The 20,486-nt window shown below is 40.1% G+C and overlaps 1 protein-coding gene across 1 annotated transcript; it reads right to left on the bottom strand.

Moving 5' to 3' along the window:
• Positions 1-9,993: 9,993 nt before the first annotated feature.
• On the bottom strand, positions 9,994-10,473 carry LOC139744129 (neuroligin-2-like). The gene has a single exon (XM_071654584.1). The coding sequence runs from the start codon at positions 10,471-10,473 to the stop codon at positions 9,994-9,996; it is 480 nt and encodes a 159-aa protein (XP_071510685.1).
• Positions 10,474-20,486: the final 10,013 nt, after the last annotated feature.

Here is a 20,486-nt window from a genome sequence, read left to right as displayed (position 1 = left end):
ACCAACATTAATCACGTTGGTCATATTTTCACAGGGCTACCCTGTGAAAATAAAATGGAATAAATAAATAAATAAAATCATATAAATTATTTGTTTTTAGTTCGTATTTGAAGTATACTGTAATAAAATGTGCTTTTTAAGTTTGCTTTGAATGAAAACAAGGAGGCACATTGTTTCAACTCCTCAGGAAGAGTGTTCCATGTATCCGGACATTGCTCTCTGACATCAAAAAGAGGAAACTAGACTAGGGATGGTCGAAAGGAAGGGAAGAAGGGGTAGGCCAGCAGCAAGTTAGTTCGACGACATCAGGAAGTGCACGGGAACAAACATCGTTGGCGCTACTATAGAATATCAACCGACCGCATTCGGTGGAGAACTCTCTTGCGGACCACACCAGCGTATGTGTATGCAACGTGACAAAGAAGGAAGACAGGGAAAAACACGTGGTGGTGCTTATTTTACTTTGACCTCGAAGAATTACCAACTTATCTTCTGGAAAAGACTAGAAAGAAAACGTCAACAAAAACTTTTAAAATCTTCTTTTCAAGGCAAGCGACAGAAGAGACTCATAAGATATAGGTCTAAATCCGAAATTCAGCGTCTCATGTCTCTGTTTGTCTAAAGTTAGAAACTCATAATCAAGCAGCTCTTAAGTCTCCATGTCAACTTCTATAAGCTCTGTATGAGAAATAGTACACGTTCCTGACCGACAAAGGCTCACTAACTATATCGCATCGGCCTTCTGGTGTTTCAGCGATGAAATATGTACGGTACCGCGCTTCTTCAAAATCGATTGTCACGCCACAACAGGTTTATAGTACCTATATAGCTTTACATGTTATTTTTGTATCCATTATAAGCGCGCTGCTATTCCAGCCCGGTTATACAGATGTGGGTAATGCTACCACATCGACCATCAACAAAAGCAGGAAGGGGAAAAAAAGGGACAAAGATTAAAACAGTTTGCTTGCAGTTCCTACGTGCTGTTTTTAATGAAAGTTACTCAAGCTATTTCGAGGTGGTGGTGTCCAGTTCCTGTTTAGACACGTATTGATTTGGCGCCTTTAAGAAAAGAGAGAGAGAGAGAGAGGAAGGAAGATACGGACATGGCGACATAGGGAGAGGAGATGGGGAGTGGTGGTGGTGGGGGGGGGGGGGGGGGGGGGAGAACCACCAGAACTGCCAACTCAGTCCATTAGTGGCGTGACAGTCGTCACACGCAGCGCGTGCCGGTGTCCTCCCGATTCAGCTGATTACTGGGACACGCAGTGCTGAAAAACTGGCATCGATTTCTACACTAATTCGCCTCCGTACATTCCACCTTTTTCCCCGCGTCGACACGCAATATTTTTTATTGCCATGGGCATATTATTTAGCCAGATGTGTGGCGAGATCGAAGAGACATTGTCGTTTAGCACTTGTTTTGTTTTGCTTTGTATTTTTCTCTTTCCCTTTCTCTGTGTGAGAGAAGTTTCCCCATTATCTTAATTCAACGTACCAAACGAATGAAGAGATGCGAGCAGATGTTGTCCATGGGCGTATCAATTATGTACACAATAGACGTTGCGATTCTAGAACACCTGAGGTGGTGCCATAAACGATGCTATTTTCTAAGCCCTCGTTAATCAAGATAGTGTAGCGCAGGGTGTTTGGGTTTTTTTTTCATCGATAGAAGTGCAATGAAGGTTAGTCAAAAGAAGCAATGACTATTATAAATGGAAAGCGCCTTCTATTACTATCATTTATTGTGAAATGAAATGGGCTCATAATAAAAAGAGTGTAAACTTCATATTTTGTCTACAGGCGACAGAGCTATGAAACTATAGGAGCATTCAAAAAAGTTTCTGCTTTCACTTCACTTCTGCACCTCTCGACGAACTGAGCTGAATTATTGCATTATACGCCAGTTAACCTCTTCTGGTAATGTTGTCACCCTGTAAAATGTTTTCTGAAGATATTTTAAATAAAAAACAACAGCAAAAAAGGCGTGAACAAAGAGACAACATGAATGGTCATACACGTCATTTTCATTTTGTCTTTATCCCCCATGACGGCAAGGAAAATACAGTATCTGCATGGTTATTAATCATGTTAACGTCTCGAAAGCGAAAGATATGTTAGAAAGATGTGTTCGTATAAACCCGAGCGACAAATTATCAAAATGCTAGATTCCGCATCAAGAAAGAAGTTCTTGATTCGAGATGCATTAAACTGATAATTCTTGGTGGTTGCAACAGCCAACAATGAACAATGACAGGCTTAGAAAACAGTTTTGCGTAGAGGGCCGACTTTACAAACTACTGTGCGCTGAGGAACGAACGAGGAAAAGAGAGGGAGGGAGCGCAAAACTTTAGCTCTGTCATTACTTTTCGTATAAATAAGAGTAGACTAAAGTTTGGGTAAATTTACGATTTCAAGCAGAATACATGAAAAGAACATGACTGAAAGACTGAAAATAATGAGAGAGAGAGAGGGGGAGGGGGAGGGAGAGTGGGAGGGGGACAGAAAAAAAAATCTCCCTTAATGCACGATGAACCTCCTTCCACCCCCACTCCTGTCAGCTCGCTATTTGAATATTGATTTCAAAATTACAATTTACATATTTCATCCCGCCGTACGTTGGGAACCAGCCGTCGTGGCCCGCGTGATGATCATTACACCCTGCATGCCATTAGCTAGCCCGAGAAGGCTGACTTGCAAGTTGCCGACATCATGCCGAACTAAAACTGTCATGTCTTTTATGCTGTTGTTGTTGTCGTTTTTTTTTTACTAAACATGGTTGCCTAGAGATACGTTTCGCTCTCAACGCCCCCCATCTACCTATTACGCGCGAAAGCGCACAAAATGTTCTCACTCCACACGACCGCAGCTGCCTGCAATGATGTTGTGTGTGTGTGTGTGTGTGTGTGTGTGTGTGTGTGTGTGTACGACCGATCTACTTTTGGCGCGCAGTAATTAACAAAGTGACAAATAAGGGACCGCACGACAGCATCTTACCTCGACACTCTTCCCCGTGGTAATTCTTCCGTAATGAATTATAGATCGATGTGATTGAGTGCAATTGATTTCACAGCCGAGCCCATCGACAAGTAGGTAAAACCGATTCGATTTCTTAATTACAGATTGTAGTGCTGCAAGGGGTATATGTGATCATTACGTTTGCACAGACATATGTACAATGATCACATAATATTGTTAGACAACTTTCGTCTTTATTCTCGACATGCGTTATACTTCTTCTTTTTTTCAGCAACGTTTTAAAGCCAATAAAAATGCAACGAAAGCAACAAAAGAGAACCAAAAAACATTCGCTGCAGGATGAAGTTGGACAGGGCTTTGACTCTGACATCTTCAGTAACGGGCTTGTGCAACGGAATTTCTGTCAAAAGATGAAATGCCGTTCTATAGCCAATCATTAAGTCGTATCTCTAACCTAACGACACATTTTTATTGAATATACAAGAAACAATCACTAAAGCTGTTGACTATGACAAAGGAATAAGGATAAAATAATCCACATCCTCAGCAGCAATGCTGAGGAGTCGTTGTCGAGGCTTGCTCATTCTTAATTGATATCTGCCTTTAACGCGGTACGAGCTCCATAAATAACGAAGTTTCCTCATTGGTGCACTTCCGCAAAGTTGATGCGAAAAACACGTCACAAAATGTTCAAGCGTCAAAGAAAAGCGCACCTCGTACTGTGGTCCCACATAATCATTGCAGCCACCCGAAAGAAAAAGAGTTGTAGTGATTGTTTAAAGCATCTAGGAGAGATTGATTACATCAGGTCACCTCACATTTTGTTGACATGCGAGTTATTGAGGTGTAATGCTGCGTTTACATCGAGTACGGTATGGGTTTTTTGCTATGGTACATACGCCAAAAGAAACCATGTCTGCTTCTGTTAAAAAGAATCAGTAATTCGGCACAAAATCACCCAAAATGTTAGTCTTATGTCAAAATCAAGAGCAACAAAATCAACAGTAGAAGATTAATTTTGTAACAAAATTATCAGCGGGGAAGTGATATTGTAACAAAACCATATGCAGACATGGTTCCTTTTGGCGTACCACAGCAAAAAACCCGGTCAGTGACCCGTGCCGGATTTGGTGTAAACGCAGCTTAAAGGGACATTCCAGACAATTTTCATAATTTCACATCATGCAGTACATAAATCGACAACTCCATGTACAGATTTGTGGAATTTATTGTGGTTCTTTAGCAGAGAAACAATACTTTGAAAAACCTTAAACAAATTACACTGAACAAGGATGATGACATAGGAGGTTCACATATTTCAGAAATGTAGCAGTGTAATTCCATTACAATACTACTTGCTTGCGAGTTCACCTGTGCATAATCTACGCATGCCTTCTTCTTTCGTTCTGTTTCCTTGAGCCCCAACTCATGCATTCTTATGGTGACTCTGCCATGTCATCATCCTTGTTCATTGCAATACATTTTGTTCTAAATTTTGAAAATATTTTTATTCTTCATGCAAATTATCACAAATTCTGAAACTCTGTCCTCAGTATAACTAATTTATAATTGTTAAAATTATAAAAAAATGAAAATCATCCGGAGGTCTCCTTTAAGTGTATACTTTCTGCTCGTGTGTGTGAGGATGTGACGGCATGTGGATGATTGTGTAATTGTGTATGAAGTGTGATGATGGCTTGCGAATGTAGAGATGTAGTCATCACACTGTGTGAGGTTGTGTATGTAGAGTTGTTAAAATACGTGTGAAGATGAGTTTGGGTGTAAACTTTGCCCGTGTATAAGGACGTGTGTGTCTGTGTGTGCGAGTGTAAAATTTGTGTGTGTGCAAGATTATAAGTCTGCGTTGTGGTGTGTTATGGTGAGAGAGAGAGAGAGAGAGAGAGAGTGTGTGTGTGTGTGTGTGTTTGTGTGTGTGTGCATGGTTCATTTCAGTACATCGATTTCGTTGGAAGGAGAACAACACCACAAGAATATACAGCATTTTCCCCCGGTCAGCATCAAATTCACAGCGCCACGAACTGAATTTGCCCGCCCTATGCAAGTGCACGAATCTTCTGACGCTGCGTCCTCTGTGGAGAAAATCTCCAAAATGATTGTTACTTTCGCCATTCGTTCAATCTAATTCTAGTCGAGAGCAACCCGCGTGCATAGTACAATAAAAATACAACGGCGCCTCGCATCTAAAGGCGTCAGATTCAGCAAGTGGCGTCGAGGTCAAACAGGTGGATTTTTTCCGATGCTGCCTTCCCAAGATAGACCTCCGCGGCATTTGAGATTCACAACAGTGCTCGTCTCCCAAGTATTCTAAATGGAAATCGGATTTGGAAATCAACCCGTTTATTCTGACCGGCTGAGCGGAAAATACCCGTCGACAAGCCTTGAGTCGAAGTCATCCGCCGCACTTCAAAGCCCAGTGCCGAATATTGATTTTTTTTTATTCTCCCTCAGCAATGCTTTCAAGAATATTAAAAGAGAAAGGAATTGTATACCTTTATACGTATATGTTTGATAGGTATGAAATTTGTGGGATGATAGATTATAAAGACAAAATTTAGAAGACATACAACCGAAGAAAACAAGCAGTTTTACACAGGAAATGGATTAGTGCCAGATTTTTTTTTTTTTGTTTTGCCGAATTTCATTGATTTAAACTAATAGCATGATTTTCATTCATTTTTTTTTTTTTGGAATTCAAAGAATAGTTATCATGGTGACTGGTTAGCATTCAGAGCGTTATCAAAGAGAATGATTATCATTTTACCGTTGTTGTTTTATACACGTGTATGCAGGTGTGTTTGTGTGTGTGTGTGTGTGTGTGTGCGTGTGCCTGTATGTGTGAGTGATGTCACTGCCGTTTCAATCAGAATGCAATACAGAAACCGAAAAAGCTTAAAGCTATCTAATATTAAAAGAAATCGTGTTTTCGCATAAACTTGAAATTTAGGAGTTATTACACATTACAAAGCTAACTGAATTGCTGTAACACCAGCAATTTGATGTCCACCATCGCTATACAGTGCATGAGGTTTAGACATTCCGTTGTCGACGATGTACGAAATAATATCTTACACACGCACACACAGAAACATATGCGTAGATTACGATACACGCATAAATATTGAGTACTGGGTAAGTATTCGTATGCAAACGTCAAGGCTTTTATGTCATTCGGCATAAGAGTGCAAACCCAAGATTCAATGATCTGAATTACAATGCATCAATAAAATGAGAATGAAAGTCAAGAATTCCGTGCCCTTTCTGAGATGCTGTGCGTACAATTACGATCAACTGATGCTGTGGCGATATATTCTTTTTTTTTCCTCCTCAGCGCGTTCGGCCAAAAGATTAGATCGTCAAAGCGAGGTGTGTATAATTGTGAGTGACAAGCGATGGAAATGCGTAACTTGCTCGTAATGTCGCCACAATAACAAGGGCAAAATGCGAAAGTACATGCTGGCTGGGTAACGGCGACCTGTATACGGCAGCAGATATTGTTCAAATGCGATTGCTGTTTTTTTCCCTCCCTCTCTCTCTTTCTTTCGCAAAGTATTGAGTAGAATACTATAACGATTATGGCGAGTTTTTATACATGCATATTTGGCATAATGTAGAAGATCCATATTGATCACCCATTTTATCTGACCTATGATTCAATATCTACTGATGATAGCTTTCAATAGTATGTGTGTGTGTGTGTGTGTGTGTGTGTGTGTGTGTGTGTGTGTGTGTGTGTGTAACTTTAATACGTCTATGGCATGTCATTCCATGAAGAGAAGTATATATGCGTGGCTTATGCACGTTCGTCGTGTAATGTTGCAACATGTGCTTGATTACTTAGTATTTGCCGGTATGATATAAAGCGTGGGTGTATATGTGTTTGGGGGTATGTGAAAGAATAAGCGAAAAGGGTGAGTTTTTGTGTACTTTAGAGTAAAGAATGTGTATTGCGGGCAGCAATACTTCGTATATGGAAAAGAAAAATAAAGGTTTGAAGAAATGCAGTAAAAAGCAGACGGCAAGAACGATGTTGATCATGGATCATGGGCCTACATCATCACAGAAAATGTCGCTTGGCTTTGATATATTTGCCTTATTTTTCAAATTATTAATTTATCAGACAGGCATTTCGTGTTGGGATCTTCATTTTAGTGATTGACCTCAACAATTATAATATTTTCAAGAGAATCGCACCATATCATTACTCCCTGTCAGTCATCTCTCCATGAAAAACTCACCAGTTATCCAAAACCATTTCTATTTCTTTGATGATACTGTGCTGAGGAGGATAAAGAACAGTTGCTGACGCAGTCTTTGAAAAGGCACGATTTTTAAGCCATTATACATTCTGCTCCCATTATACTGGCGATTTGCGCTGACTGCAGCACGTTCCGAAAAGAAAACGCGGTACTATAAATGCATATTCACGTAGCTCACAAAGTGTGTGAATAACCAATCCTCATACGCGTCCTAATGAGTTCATTCTGATGTTTGGTTACTCTATTTAACCTTCCTCTTCTCCTCCTATCGTTTAATTCCCCTCGTTTCTTCAAATTTGAGTCACGTGCATTTTCATTCGTGTCTGTTCCATTACAGGCGCCTCAAATTTGTATTCAGAAGACGACAGCGTCTACATTTTGTCATGAATGGCTTAACATGCAAGTCGACTGGTTTTCTTTTTTTATTGCACCACATTTTGCGCACAAGGTGCCAATTAATTATTTGTATCCTACACAAGCTTCCACTTTTCGCCAAACGTTGTCCTATAAGAAACAGGTCGTTTTGACAACATACTTTTCTCCCTAGTACCATAAGACCTTTAGCTAGACGACTGGTAAACTCCCTCTTGTAACAAGGGTCGTTAGCGCCCTTTTTGCGAGCCCTAACACCCCTGATCCGCATCGATGACTTGCCATCGCCGCGTTTGAATTGATTGATCGGTTTCGCCGTGTCCATGTCCCAGTTACATGATGGCGAGATGAAATTAAGTCTTGCGGTGCACACAGGATCAGACCGAGGCACCGGTTACGTGTTATCAATTCAAGCAGGATCAGCGACGTAGAGACGTTGTTGCCTTCGTGCATCGGCAAAGAAACCTTTGTGAAATAATACTGTCTTCTCATGTTGCTAATGAGAAGACGAAACAAAAAAATGAATAATTCCAAGCCTTCTCGAGAGACAAGACCTCTTTTACACGTCTGAATGTTGGCTTATTGTCATGGTATTGTGAGGTGGTGACATGTTACATTAAGATAAGGCGTGTTCAGGTAATGCGGAGTTAAAAATTCAGTAATCAAACAATCTCAAACATTAAGTTTGCACGATATATCATAATACCTAAAAATCGAACAGACAAACCGACCATCAAACCCGACCCCTTCTCAAAAAAACCCCCAAACAAACATGTTGTCACCGCAAATAAAAAAAAACAAAAACAAAACAACCCCCCCCCCAAAAAAAAAAAAAATGAACCAAAAAAGAACCAAAAAAGATATCTATAATTGCAACTGGCAAACTCACGTGGCCATTGTGCTTAGGAAGGTTCACAGACACGAAGTTTGAATATTTTGACTTCTATACTTTTGTGTATATTGGAATCTTTACGAGGCTTGAATACTGATGTCATTCTGGCCATCAAATCCCTTTCTAGCTTCAAAATTGTTATGTAATGCCATACAACGGTGAATGCGCTTGCTCCATACAGGCTCTAACATATTTGATACTGTGGTATGTCATTGTTTTTGTTTTTGTTTCTATTTCTTTGGTTGCTTCATTGATTTTCTTGCTTCTCTTCCTCGTCACCCCTTTTACAACGAGAACGATCATTGACCCTGCGTGACACTGGTGTCGCACTATTACAATTATAAACATGATATATCTAAGGACAAATGAAGGTTATACCGTTAAGTTTTGGGCTAGCGTAGTTATGAGAACGCGCACCTGTTTTTTGGGAGGTGCATTCTATATCATTCGTTTTGTTTCTTGGACGATCCAAGATGAACATCGGGTATGTATCTCTCTGGGTATAGCTTTCACAGGACTCCGCTGAGATGGCAGTACGCCCAATATCTAAGAACAGCGGAAAAGGTATTCTGTGGAAATATGACAGATTTCACTGTCATACCACTGCGATTTGTATCCCCCTCCCCCAGTTTTCAGTGTTGGTACCAAGACTGATGTGAAGCACCAAGCTATGGGATGGATGGATGGGGGGGGGGGGGGGAGTACTGTGTGGTACTGCGCGTGACAAGTAAGTGCACGTAGGTGTGGAAAGGTACTGAGCATTATGAAGTGTTTTTCATGATTCTTCTGATAATGTCAAGGGTGACGCTCGGGGAGGTACATGTATGTTAGGGACAGTGCATTGCTCGTCTGGATTGAGTTAACTGCATCCCCCCGGAAAACACACACACACACACGTACACACTCACACACAGACACAAATAAAACAGAACACACGCACACATACGCATACGAGCAAACAGACAACAGACAAACACTCTGAATTATACATGATATAATATGAACGATAAAGTGACCAACGTATCTTAACTTCGACTGCTATTAAAGAAGGTATTTTCAAAGCCAGTGCACCTGAATGTAATTACTGAAATGTTTTAAAGCAACAAGCCGGATGTTACATACTGATGTACTGATATACATTATATCATATTACATGCATGACATGCGCTTGCTACTGTGTTAAGATTTTCTGCCTTTGCCCGTTTATGTGATCATGACACATTCATATGTCATTACATTATACTCACATTATACTCACCTATAAATGCAGTACCTGAAATGTTTTAAAGCAACAAGCCGGATGTTATATACTGATGTATTCATTGGTGATATCACATTATATCATATCACATGCCCTTGCTATATTTCTACCTTTGCCCTTTCACACGATCATAATACATTCATTCTTTTGCATCATATCTTCTACACACTTTCCATCCGTCTAAATCATGCAGTACTAGTATTAATTGATAATCAAATTGTCATGACAAGAAAAATGTGCATGTTCTCCCTACCTCTCTCTGGTACGTAGATGTTGAGATACAGACAGTCCTCACTCATGTTGCTTAGAAACGGTCTCTTCGCCTTTAAGGGCCGACTCCTCCATAGGGGTGTATCAGCTGTTAGTTCGGGGATCTTTTGAGGACAAGCGGGGCCAAACGTGGTGGCGTTCCGAATTCCTTCCCAACTTGGGACAGGAGTGTGTGGGGGTCTGAAGCGGCGCGGGCCAACGGGAGGGGTGGCGTAGGGGACCCCTAAATACTGGTAGACGGGTACGAGTCTCGAGTTTGACATGATAATCCGTCTGCCCTCCAGTTCCCCACTCTCCACTTGTATAATCGGGGCCCGTCCCACCTCCATGAAAGCTCTCGTGATATCGAGGCTACCGAGACAGGCAAAGACGAGCAGCCAGAGACTTTGGGGTAGCCGCATTAATACCTCGTTAACTTCCATTTTGCGAGTCACTATCAACACCGTCAGCGATGGCGCTTATTAATTTTCAAGGCGACGACCCTCCTATTATTTGAAGACAGGTGGCTGTAAACGGGCAGTATCGCAGGGCATAATTAAAAACACGCGACGCCGAGCCTATCGCTGAATGCCCTATCATACAGCGGAACACATCATCAACGGTCCTTCTTCCAAGCGGAGCTTTGCACGGTGTTTCCCTCAAAATCCGGTCTTCCCAGCAAGAGCTGCGATCAAAGTACATGCCTCATTTGATAATTGAAATACTGCTGGGTACGTGCACATCGAGAGAGAGAGAGATGTGTACATTGTGGATGTACCCGTAGTGACGAGTTAAGTTGGAGTCAGCGCGAAGCGAGCGCCCGTTGTTTCTCCTCTATAGCTTTCTCCGCGACTGAACGCACTACCTGGGTGACCGGAGCATTTGACTCAAAAAATAAAACCGAGCACTCACCTCTTCCGTTGGGCGCGCTGCATAGCTCTCGCACTTGCCATTCGTCCTATGAGTCTCGCTTTTGTTCTGTATATAAAACAGATATTGATCAACATGATTTACATCCAGACTTTTCCCCCAAGATGTAAATAGCATGTCATGTAACGCACGTAAGCAATATTTACAATTCAGCGCTTTGATTTTCGGTTGATCTTCATTTTTTAAAAGAGAATGCTTAATTTCATTTTGAAACTTCAAAATGGATATTGATACAATGTAGTAGATTTGTGTTTTTTCTTTCTTGTACTGTTCCATTGGCTCTTTTCCTTGTTTCATTTTTCTCAAAACTTGCCGATGTATAAAACCAACGACATACACACATACACACTCACACAACTTCAGACACGATGTCAATCCGAGAATACACACCTGCTTACCGTTCAATTCAATTCAAATCAATTGAGATTTTATTTCCAATAGCACTTTTTTTCTATATACAAATTACCGTGGAGACCCATGGTAACGACATGCTAGGTAGGGTTTACTCCGTATAATATCGTTATTGATCAAGTATGTCTGATGTGTGCACCTAGTAAACATGCATCCATATAAACAGATTATACATACATCATAAGACATTTTGTCCTCCATAGTCATTTAAATACGTCTAGTCCTGGGTAACGTATTGCTGTAATGATATACTTTTATTGTGTTGTTATGTCTTTCAAAGCTTTCGTTTGTTGTTAATTAATTTCAATAAAATGATGATTGATAAGGATTTCTATACACACACGCACACACACACACACACACACACACACACACACACACACACATATATATATATATATATATATATATATATATATATATATATATATAGATATATAGATATATAGATATATATAATACAATGCACATACTGGGGAAAGAAGGGAGGCAGAGATATAGAAGGAAGGAGAGAGAGAGAGAGAGGGAGAGAGAAACGCTAAATGCATGCAAAAGTCAGTTAACAAACATCCATCTCTCACACACACATGACTGTTTATTCCTAATCCAATCGGTCAATGCACACTACTAGTGACGTGTATTGACTAGCCCTGTGCAACCCGAACGCGCGCGCATCACAAGAGTACACACAGATGACGGGTATATGAGAAACACAGTGCAGTGCATCTCACCAACATAGAAATTCAAGTTTCTCTCACATATCTTTGCACTCTGCTTCTTCTCTCCCGCGTTCGATCTTCCCTTCACTCTCCCCTTTTCTTACACTCTCATCCATTCCCTCAATTAGTTGGTGCTGCAACCATCAATCTATCATCCGCATTCATCCTTTTTCTCCCCCTCTACCCCCCCCCCCGCCCCCCTCCCCTCTCTATTCCTCGGCTCATGGTGTGTTTCTTTGCACCATCCAAGTTTGTCATGGTGGGTATCCGAGCAACCCCTGCGATGTATATACGCATCGGTCAAACTGTTTTTCCGTTTTCTTCGGCCCATTAGAACCACAGATGTGAATGATGATAACTGTTAGATGGATATTCCCCAAAGAAAATGTTTGTCGCCCTAATGGATCTCACGCAGGGTGGTAAAAGTCGCTATGGCCACTGCTTCGGCAATATACTGCCATACAACCCTATTGTAGTCTTCTAAAGAGATAAGACATGCATGTTATCATGAAACATACAAGGTGGAAAGCATGAAGCAACACTGTACGCACATCATTATCTGATTAATCGAAAGTATAAAAGTTCCTGTATAATTTGACATAATATACAACGAAACTAAATACTACTATATCACTATTGTTATCATTATCATTATTGTCTTCATCATTGTTGAATCAACTCGTAATCTTTGATGAGAGACGTTCTTCCTAGAACAAAATGCTTCTCATGACGAACGTTCATACTTTATGCATGTTTAAGCATTGTTGAAAGCATCTTTTGATTCCAGTCAGTTCAGATCATTCAAATTTCTCTCTTGCCCCGGGTGATGTTATTATTCATTCTTGCAGTAAATGTTCATGGTTTTGAAAAACAAAAACCCTCATAAACACAATTGTCACAGATTTAAGAAATACGACTTGAATGTGTTTCTGTTCTTACTAGCGGATTGACTAGAATGGAACTGTCAGTGATAGATTGCAAATGATTCTTTCTTTTATTTCAGATGATTTGAAAAAAAGTCGCGCAACTATAACACACCGTAACCTTAAAAATATATGTTTTGTAAAGGTATGATCAGCACTGCAATGAAGGTAAATGTGTACGGTGTGCTGTGAAGAAGAGGAGGTTGTGTATTCAGTACACAGGCCTATGTGGGCTGCACGCATATCCTGGTCTTTATACACGTCGTATCATAGAAGCCAAGATGTTCCCGTGTATGGAAGATTGTGACGTTTATTCTCAACGCAATTATTGCATTAGCAGAAGCCAGGCAGCCTAAGAGCATCTAGCAGCACACTCGCTGATATCGCCCGAGCCAATGCACCTAGAGCAGAACACGTCTCCCGGACAACCTTATTATTTTCAAGTATAGATCGCTGCTGTTCGATAGCTGCCAGCCATGAACATCGCGTTTGCAATCGTTTGATATCGGCTTACGTCTAATCAAGCATCGCAGCATACTGAATGACACACAAATTACTATCCCCCGAGATCTGGTACACGTACTACAGAAAACGTCATACTCTGTGACCACGATCTGATGCAGTTCTCGTAGATGATACCAAAACTATGAAAAAAAGAGAAGGGAGCGGAAAGAATGAAAAGCGGAAAATGAACGAGGAGGAAGAGAAGGAAGAGGAGAAGTTGGAGGAAGGAAAGGAAATAAAGATTGGAGACATGGTGAAGGAGGAGACGAAAAATAGAAGAAGAAGGAGGAAGAATAACAATGACAGTCTCTTTTTCTTCGTATTACCTTCAATCGATGTAAATAATTCATTGCAATCTATACCCTGGTACGATTACCACTACAAAGTCCACGTACGATAAATATCATTGGACAGCGTCATCTGTATGGCTTTTCTCTGAAGCGGATATAGTTCTTGGAACGCAGAATTAATGGAGACTGGAGGGCTTGTAGTTATATAAAACTCACTATGAAACGTGCTGTGTTAAACTGGAGCCCAGAATATTGTGTTAAACTGGTGATACTTGTGCTTGTGCATATTGTTCCGAGTGAATTGAAAAGAAGAGGGACAGAGTGTTGGACTTTGTACATTAACAGAGCGAATAATAACGGAGTGTTTGAGACAGGTGATAACGAAATGGAATATATATGAGTATAAATATAGACACACAAACACACAAACACAAATACGCACACATACACACACATATAAAGATATATATTCATATATCTCCCAGCAGTCAACGTTAATATGCTATCAAATCCATAATCATCACGCGCAAAGCTTTTATGCTGTCAGCTGCTGATATGGACTTCGTTTGTCATCTATATGAACTGCCGCATAGGGACAAAATTTGGGGACGTAAATTACTGTAAATATGTCCTTTTGGACCATTAGTAAAGGTATGGCAGTTTGCTATTGTGTTTGTTTGTTGTTGTTGTTGCTGCTGCTGCTGCTGCTGCTGCTTTTTTGATAAGTGGGCTGACTTGATAACAAATGATTGTCTAAGCACAGGGAATGCGGAACATTTTTCTTTTTTTTTCCGGGGGAGGGGGGCGTTCTCATTGCTCCTGATGGGGGTCGATGGACACCCTACAATAAAAACGAATGTGAGAATATGAAAAAGAAGAAGACGAAGAAGATTAAAGGGATAGTACTGCCGGCAAAATGATTGTTGTATTTTGAAGATCGAAATCGACGGATAATTCTTTCAAACAAACCCGGCGTATACTCTGAAACTTCTGCAGTACACCTACTGCTTTTACCATGGCGTCATTATTTACAGATCTTACCCACCCTTTTGCTTTTAGCAATGTTGTTGAGGACTCAATATACATCAAAACAAGCCCTCGAGGCACTACAACAAACTGTAGGAAATGTCCCAAGCGCAGGTGTAAATGCAATGCAACGTCTCTTCTCAGGGCATTCTACAGTCAGTCCACATCTCCTGTAGATGTATTATTGTACCACCCTTTTCACCCGCAAACAGGGTCAGACGCTACATACGCGCCCCACACGCATAATTTTGCATCAGAATGTGCGAAAGCTTTACATGCTAACAAGCGCGGCAGTCGCACGGCAACACTCAGAAAATGTTCCTCTATCTCAGGCGTTAAGGCTAACGAAATGAAGAAGAGAGGAGAATAGCGGTGGGGGGGGGGGGGGGGGTAAAGGGGAAGTAAGACAACGCAAGGGGATCGCCTATGTTGTCTTTCTCTGGCGTTAGACCCCCCTAATGGAAACATGATCTCCTTACCGATGAAGAGTACGGAAACCATCACTCAGTGATGCAAAGCTGCACTGATGGAGTTTTCTCCGCTGGTTTGGGGAGGTATGGATGACAGACAGAAGGGGCCTGGGTTGCAAAGAAAGGTTGGTATGGCCGAGATGAGGTTAGCCAGTGGTACCAATTGCAGGTCAAAATCAATACTATAATACCATCTTTGGTCTCTCACGTTGCTTTTATTGCATCTGTTTTGTGATTCTCATCAACAGAAATTAGAATTGTTTTCGTTCTCTAATGAGAGAATTATTTTTGAATACCCGTGCTGCTGTATACTTTACACTATCATCCACTTCATCACCTTTTTTTTTGTGTGTGTTTTAAATCTGGTGCATCAAATAAAGAACAATTTTGATAAGGATGACGTGCTTAGAAATCACAAATTTATTGCCCTACTTATGTTCCACTACATTGCAAAAACGTTTACAGGTTACACACACGCACAGACGCACGCACACACACACACACACACACACATACACACACACACGCATATTCAATTCAATTCAATTCAAACTTTATTTCATTTTTCGAAAAGAACATAAACAATTCACTTTCATCGGTAACAGAGAATAAGGTTATATATAATCAAAACAAAGTAAAATTGAAAGGAGAACATAATTGTGGAACCTTGGGGTAACAAATAATGTTGTAATGAAATTGACTGGAGTGATATAGACGATATAACATTACACAAAATATCGAAAAATGGAGGGACCCACTAAAAAGGCAATGCTTGTAGAATGTGGGCCCCTCAGGTACAGAATGTCAATAGAAAATGAACTGATGCAAAAAGGGGAAAAAAGATTGGGAATAAAGTCAGATAAAAAAAAGGTCTGGAAGCCCAACAAGAAGACAGAGTAACGGACAGACACACATACACGGGCGAATGAACATATATAAACATATAAAAAACATATGACCTGACAGAGAACACAAGTCTATTAGAATTACTCAGTGATATGAATAGAAATATGAATTAAAATGTTTTCCTTCTATTATACTGTAGTATTGAATTAATCCGGTATAGATGACACTGAAAGGATTGGATGCTATAGTATTGTTGAAATTCGACCATAAATAGCATATATACAATATATTTTATAATGTATTAGCAAAGTTGGTTACATTTTCTCCTCAACATAAAAGTCCTTGAAATAATGAAGATCTAAGTCTGCAGAGAAGCGTGATCACCATCAACATAAACAGAGAAGAGTTCGAATATACATGGGCGGTAGTCTGCGCTCCAAGAGACACAGACGACTAGAGTGAAAAAGAGAATGAGAGAGAGAGAGAGAGGGGGGGGGGAGAGAGAGAGAGAGAGTGGGATGAGAGAGAATATATTTCATTTTCTTCTGAATAACGTCGTGCCATCAGCTGTTATGTCTCCCTGCGACTGCCATTGATAGAAAACATAAATCACATTTATGGAACCCATTGGGGACTGTGACGTGTTGAACGCATTAAATGCACCGATACCAAACAGAGAGCGATCACCTCCCCCTTCTATGATCTCTTCCTCTCTTTCTTTCTTTTTTTTTCTCTCTCTCTTTCCCTCTATTTCTCTCCCTCTTGTTGCACAGTAGTCCTCCTAGGTCGTAACTTATCTCACCCTTAACGGTCTCCATAGAAACGATCATCACCCAGCGATGGTCTTCAAAATGTCATCTTTCGTAATTTACCTCAAAATGCGGCAGCTTTCGGCCCTCACCAAGGGTGGTATGAAGAGGACTATATAGGACGCAACATATTCGAGACATGCGTTAATACAGTGTGGATAAACGAAACAGAAAGGTCGAAATCAATCAAACTGACACAATACCAAAAAAAAAATGTAGTAAACTATAGTTCTCATTGCTCCATAATAAAAGTTTTGAATGAGTAATGACAGGAGGCTCTGCTCTGTATCTTACTGTTAATAATCCCTTTCCCCGCAGAGGGCTTGTCCTTTTTCTTACTCCACCGTGGTGCGCCGCCTAATTTCACAACCTGAGTGGCGAGGGAAATATCTTGGGTAAAATGTTAGGGCCAGCGATTTGCTCACCCTAGAGGGTGGAAGTTTGTATTCAGAGTCCAACAATTTATTCCCGCTAACATTCCACTTCACGGAGCTTCTCTGACGTGTTTAAAGTCATTATTTATACCCTTTGCGGATGAAACAAAAATCCAGCTTTAGTGCTTCAAAATAGTTCAGAAAATATTAATGTAAGTTAGGAATAGAAACAACCAATGTAAAAGTGTTAATCAACATAATCCAAGTAAAGTATTGTTAAACATACAAAATAAAAACCATGGTTATGATAAAAAAAATTCTAGAATAAACCGTCTACAGTTATGGTTTTATTGGGAAAAAATAGTGATATCTCCTTATATTTTACGCTTTATTGCAAAATTCTTATACATGGTAGGATGCTTTGTGATACGACCTACACACATGCATCAAGAAGATGTACTCGTAAAAAAAGCTCAGGAATAAAGAACCATTCCTGCATGTATCAAAATACAAGGATATGTTATATTAAACTGTTATCAAGCAGAAAGAATAGGCTTCACTCAATAGACTGTGCTAGAATAATGATCAAAAGTCCTTGTAGGCCTGCAAATGTGTTGCTAGCGCCTCATATTATGGAGGAAATGAAGTGCATACAGAAAATTTTGCTTCGCAATCACCTAATGATACTTTTCAGAGTTGCCCAGAAGCAAATTATGCTTTGAGTATATCTCAAGGTATTAACGCCATTAGCCAATCCGTTTCTTTCTCAGTACAGTACGTGAGTAATTAGAGGGGGGGGGGGGGGGGGGGCAGTAATTAAGCTGAGACGCGCGGCGTCAAGTGGCTACCAAATTTTAACTAGACATGACATCCAGTGGGAATTAGGAGGAAATAAAAGAGGGGGGCATCGGCCTATCGAGGGCGCGGAGAGGAGTATTTGTTTTATAACTTCTCGTTGGGAGCCATAGCAGGTCTTTTGTAGTGATATCTATCGTGTAATGCTATTTATGTACGAAATGACCACAAACTTTGCCGTGATGTTTGAAGATGGCATGATTTTCGAATATCCAACAATACAGTGCTCTTCTGTACATCTGACATCTTTAGTATTTTGTCTACTATACTGTTAAATAGTATGTTTCTATTGATTTTCGTGATGATGATGATGATGTAATAATAATAATAATAATAACAATATTATTATTATCATTATTATTATCATTATTATTATTATCATTATTATTATCATTATCATTATTTTATTATTATTATTATTATTATTATTATTATTATTATTATTATTATTATTATTATTATCATCATTATCGTAGTAACAGTGAATAACACTTATATGATAGCACTTAATACTGGCACTTCTAATGACATTAATACTGAAAAAATATCAAATGAAAATACAGCATACCAGTAATTCACATAATATTACAAAAAAAAAAGGAAAAGAAAAGAAAAACCACCAAAACCCAGCGTATTTATGTCGTTTTGCCAAGAACCATTTCAGGCATTATGAATCTTCAAACGTGGGTCCTACTTTAAGGAGAGAAAAATCGTATGGAACAGATGTAAGATACAAATGAAAAGTTAGTACGCTGAATTTCAGGGAAATTAGGCGCCAGTGCTGACTGCCAGCACATCAGGCCTCCACGACCGACATCTCTGCGCTAAACGATGTGTGTCGACGCGAGGAGCTCTGGGGAAAACGGACCCAGATTTAGATGTCACAAATTGAAGATCATGGGTGGGAAAAATTAATGAGCGATCGCATCCTGCTCGTCTCTCGACCGAGACCCTCCCTTTCCTCTTGCCCTTTTCACCCCGCTGGGCATTCTCGCGGGTTTCGCTGGAGGTCTATTAAGACACGTATACACGTAGTCACGAAAAGAGGGAAATACATAATGGAAAATTAGAACTTTTGGCTGTCGATTCGGGTAAAGCCTTTTGCGCTCATTCGAAGCTCCTAAGTCCGCGAGGTTTGTTTTCTTTGGTTCCCATAGTTGTTTGTTTTGTGTTTCTGATGTCTTTTTTTAAAGCATAATATTCTCCAACAACCCAAGCATGTAATAAAACAGGTAAAGCAACATCAGAGTCCCCTCTATCTCCTGCATGTATTCCACATCGGCTGCTATACATGAAATGAAACCCAGGAGTGATGCCCCCTATTGCCCCGAGTGTGCTTTCTGCATCAACGCTGATGAAAAAGTGGAAAGAGCAGCATCGAACTTTGGTCGTCTTGATGGGATAATCTGTAGAAAAGTTAGCCGCGGGGCGAAAAAATTACTCCGCTTGGCGTTGACGGGGTGCGTTTAGACGCCTTCGGAAGAACAGGAACGTAAAATACAAATGAAAGGACGCCAAAACTCATCTCCGCAGGAGTATGGAAAACAAAATGTGATATAGCTCTTTCATGTCTTTGCTGGTTATCAATAATGCTTGCATAACGGCAATGGACATTGAGCCTCAAGGAACCCCGTAAGAGTGCATTCATTTGAATAATGCTCCATTCCATTTCAGATGGGCTATAATCCCTTTCTCTCTACATTATACCTATGATACCCCCCCCCTCTCTCTCATCACTGCTTCAAGCTATTGTATACTTTGTCCTATCACAATGATCACCTCATAGTTCACATACATGCGTTCTTTCTACTTTTGTCTGTATGTATGTGTGTATGCGTGTGTGTGCGTGTGCGTGTCCGTGTGCGTGCGTACGTGTACGTTGATAACTATGGTTATCATTTTAAAGTAATATATTTTGCATAATGATTGGTATGAACTGTTCATCGTTTTGATATGATGCTGTATATTTGTTATGTTAATGTAATCGGTATTGATATTTTGTCATTGTTGAAATGTTCATACAATGTATGTTGTTGATGTAATTTATATGTTTTTCAATGTGATGCATTATAATTTAGCCTTTGGGCTACTACTTTGCATGTTTCTTTTAATAAACAATTATCAATTCATATCAAATCTTCTGATCTTTTCCTTCTTCCCCTCCTCCTCCACTCTTTACTCGTTTGTTTGTGTTTTTTCTTAGTCTTTGATTTTTTCTTTTCCGCCCATGTCTCCTCCTCCACCTTCTATTCTCCATTCCCTCTCTCAGCTTATCCACTCTTTCCTCCTTTAACATGTT

Source organism: Diadema antillarum, unplaced genomic scaffold (assembly GCF_040938485.1).
Source record: "Diadema antillarum isolate AM-2024a unplaced genomic scaffold, OU_Dant_1.0 seq00001139_RagTag, whole genome shotgun sequence".
Taxonomy (NCBI): domain Eukaryota; kingdom Metazoa; phylum Echinodermata; class Echinoidea; order Diadematoida; family Diadematidae; genus Diadema; species Diadema antillarum.
The sequence above is the reverse complement of the archived record's forward strand: the minus strand, read 5'-3'. Positions and strand labels throughout refer to the sequence as shown.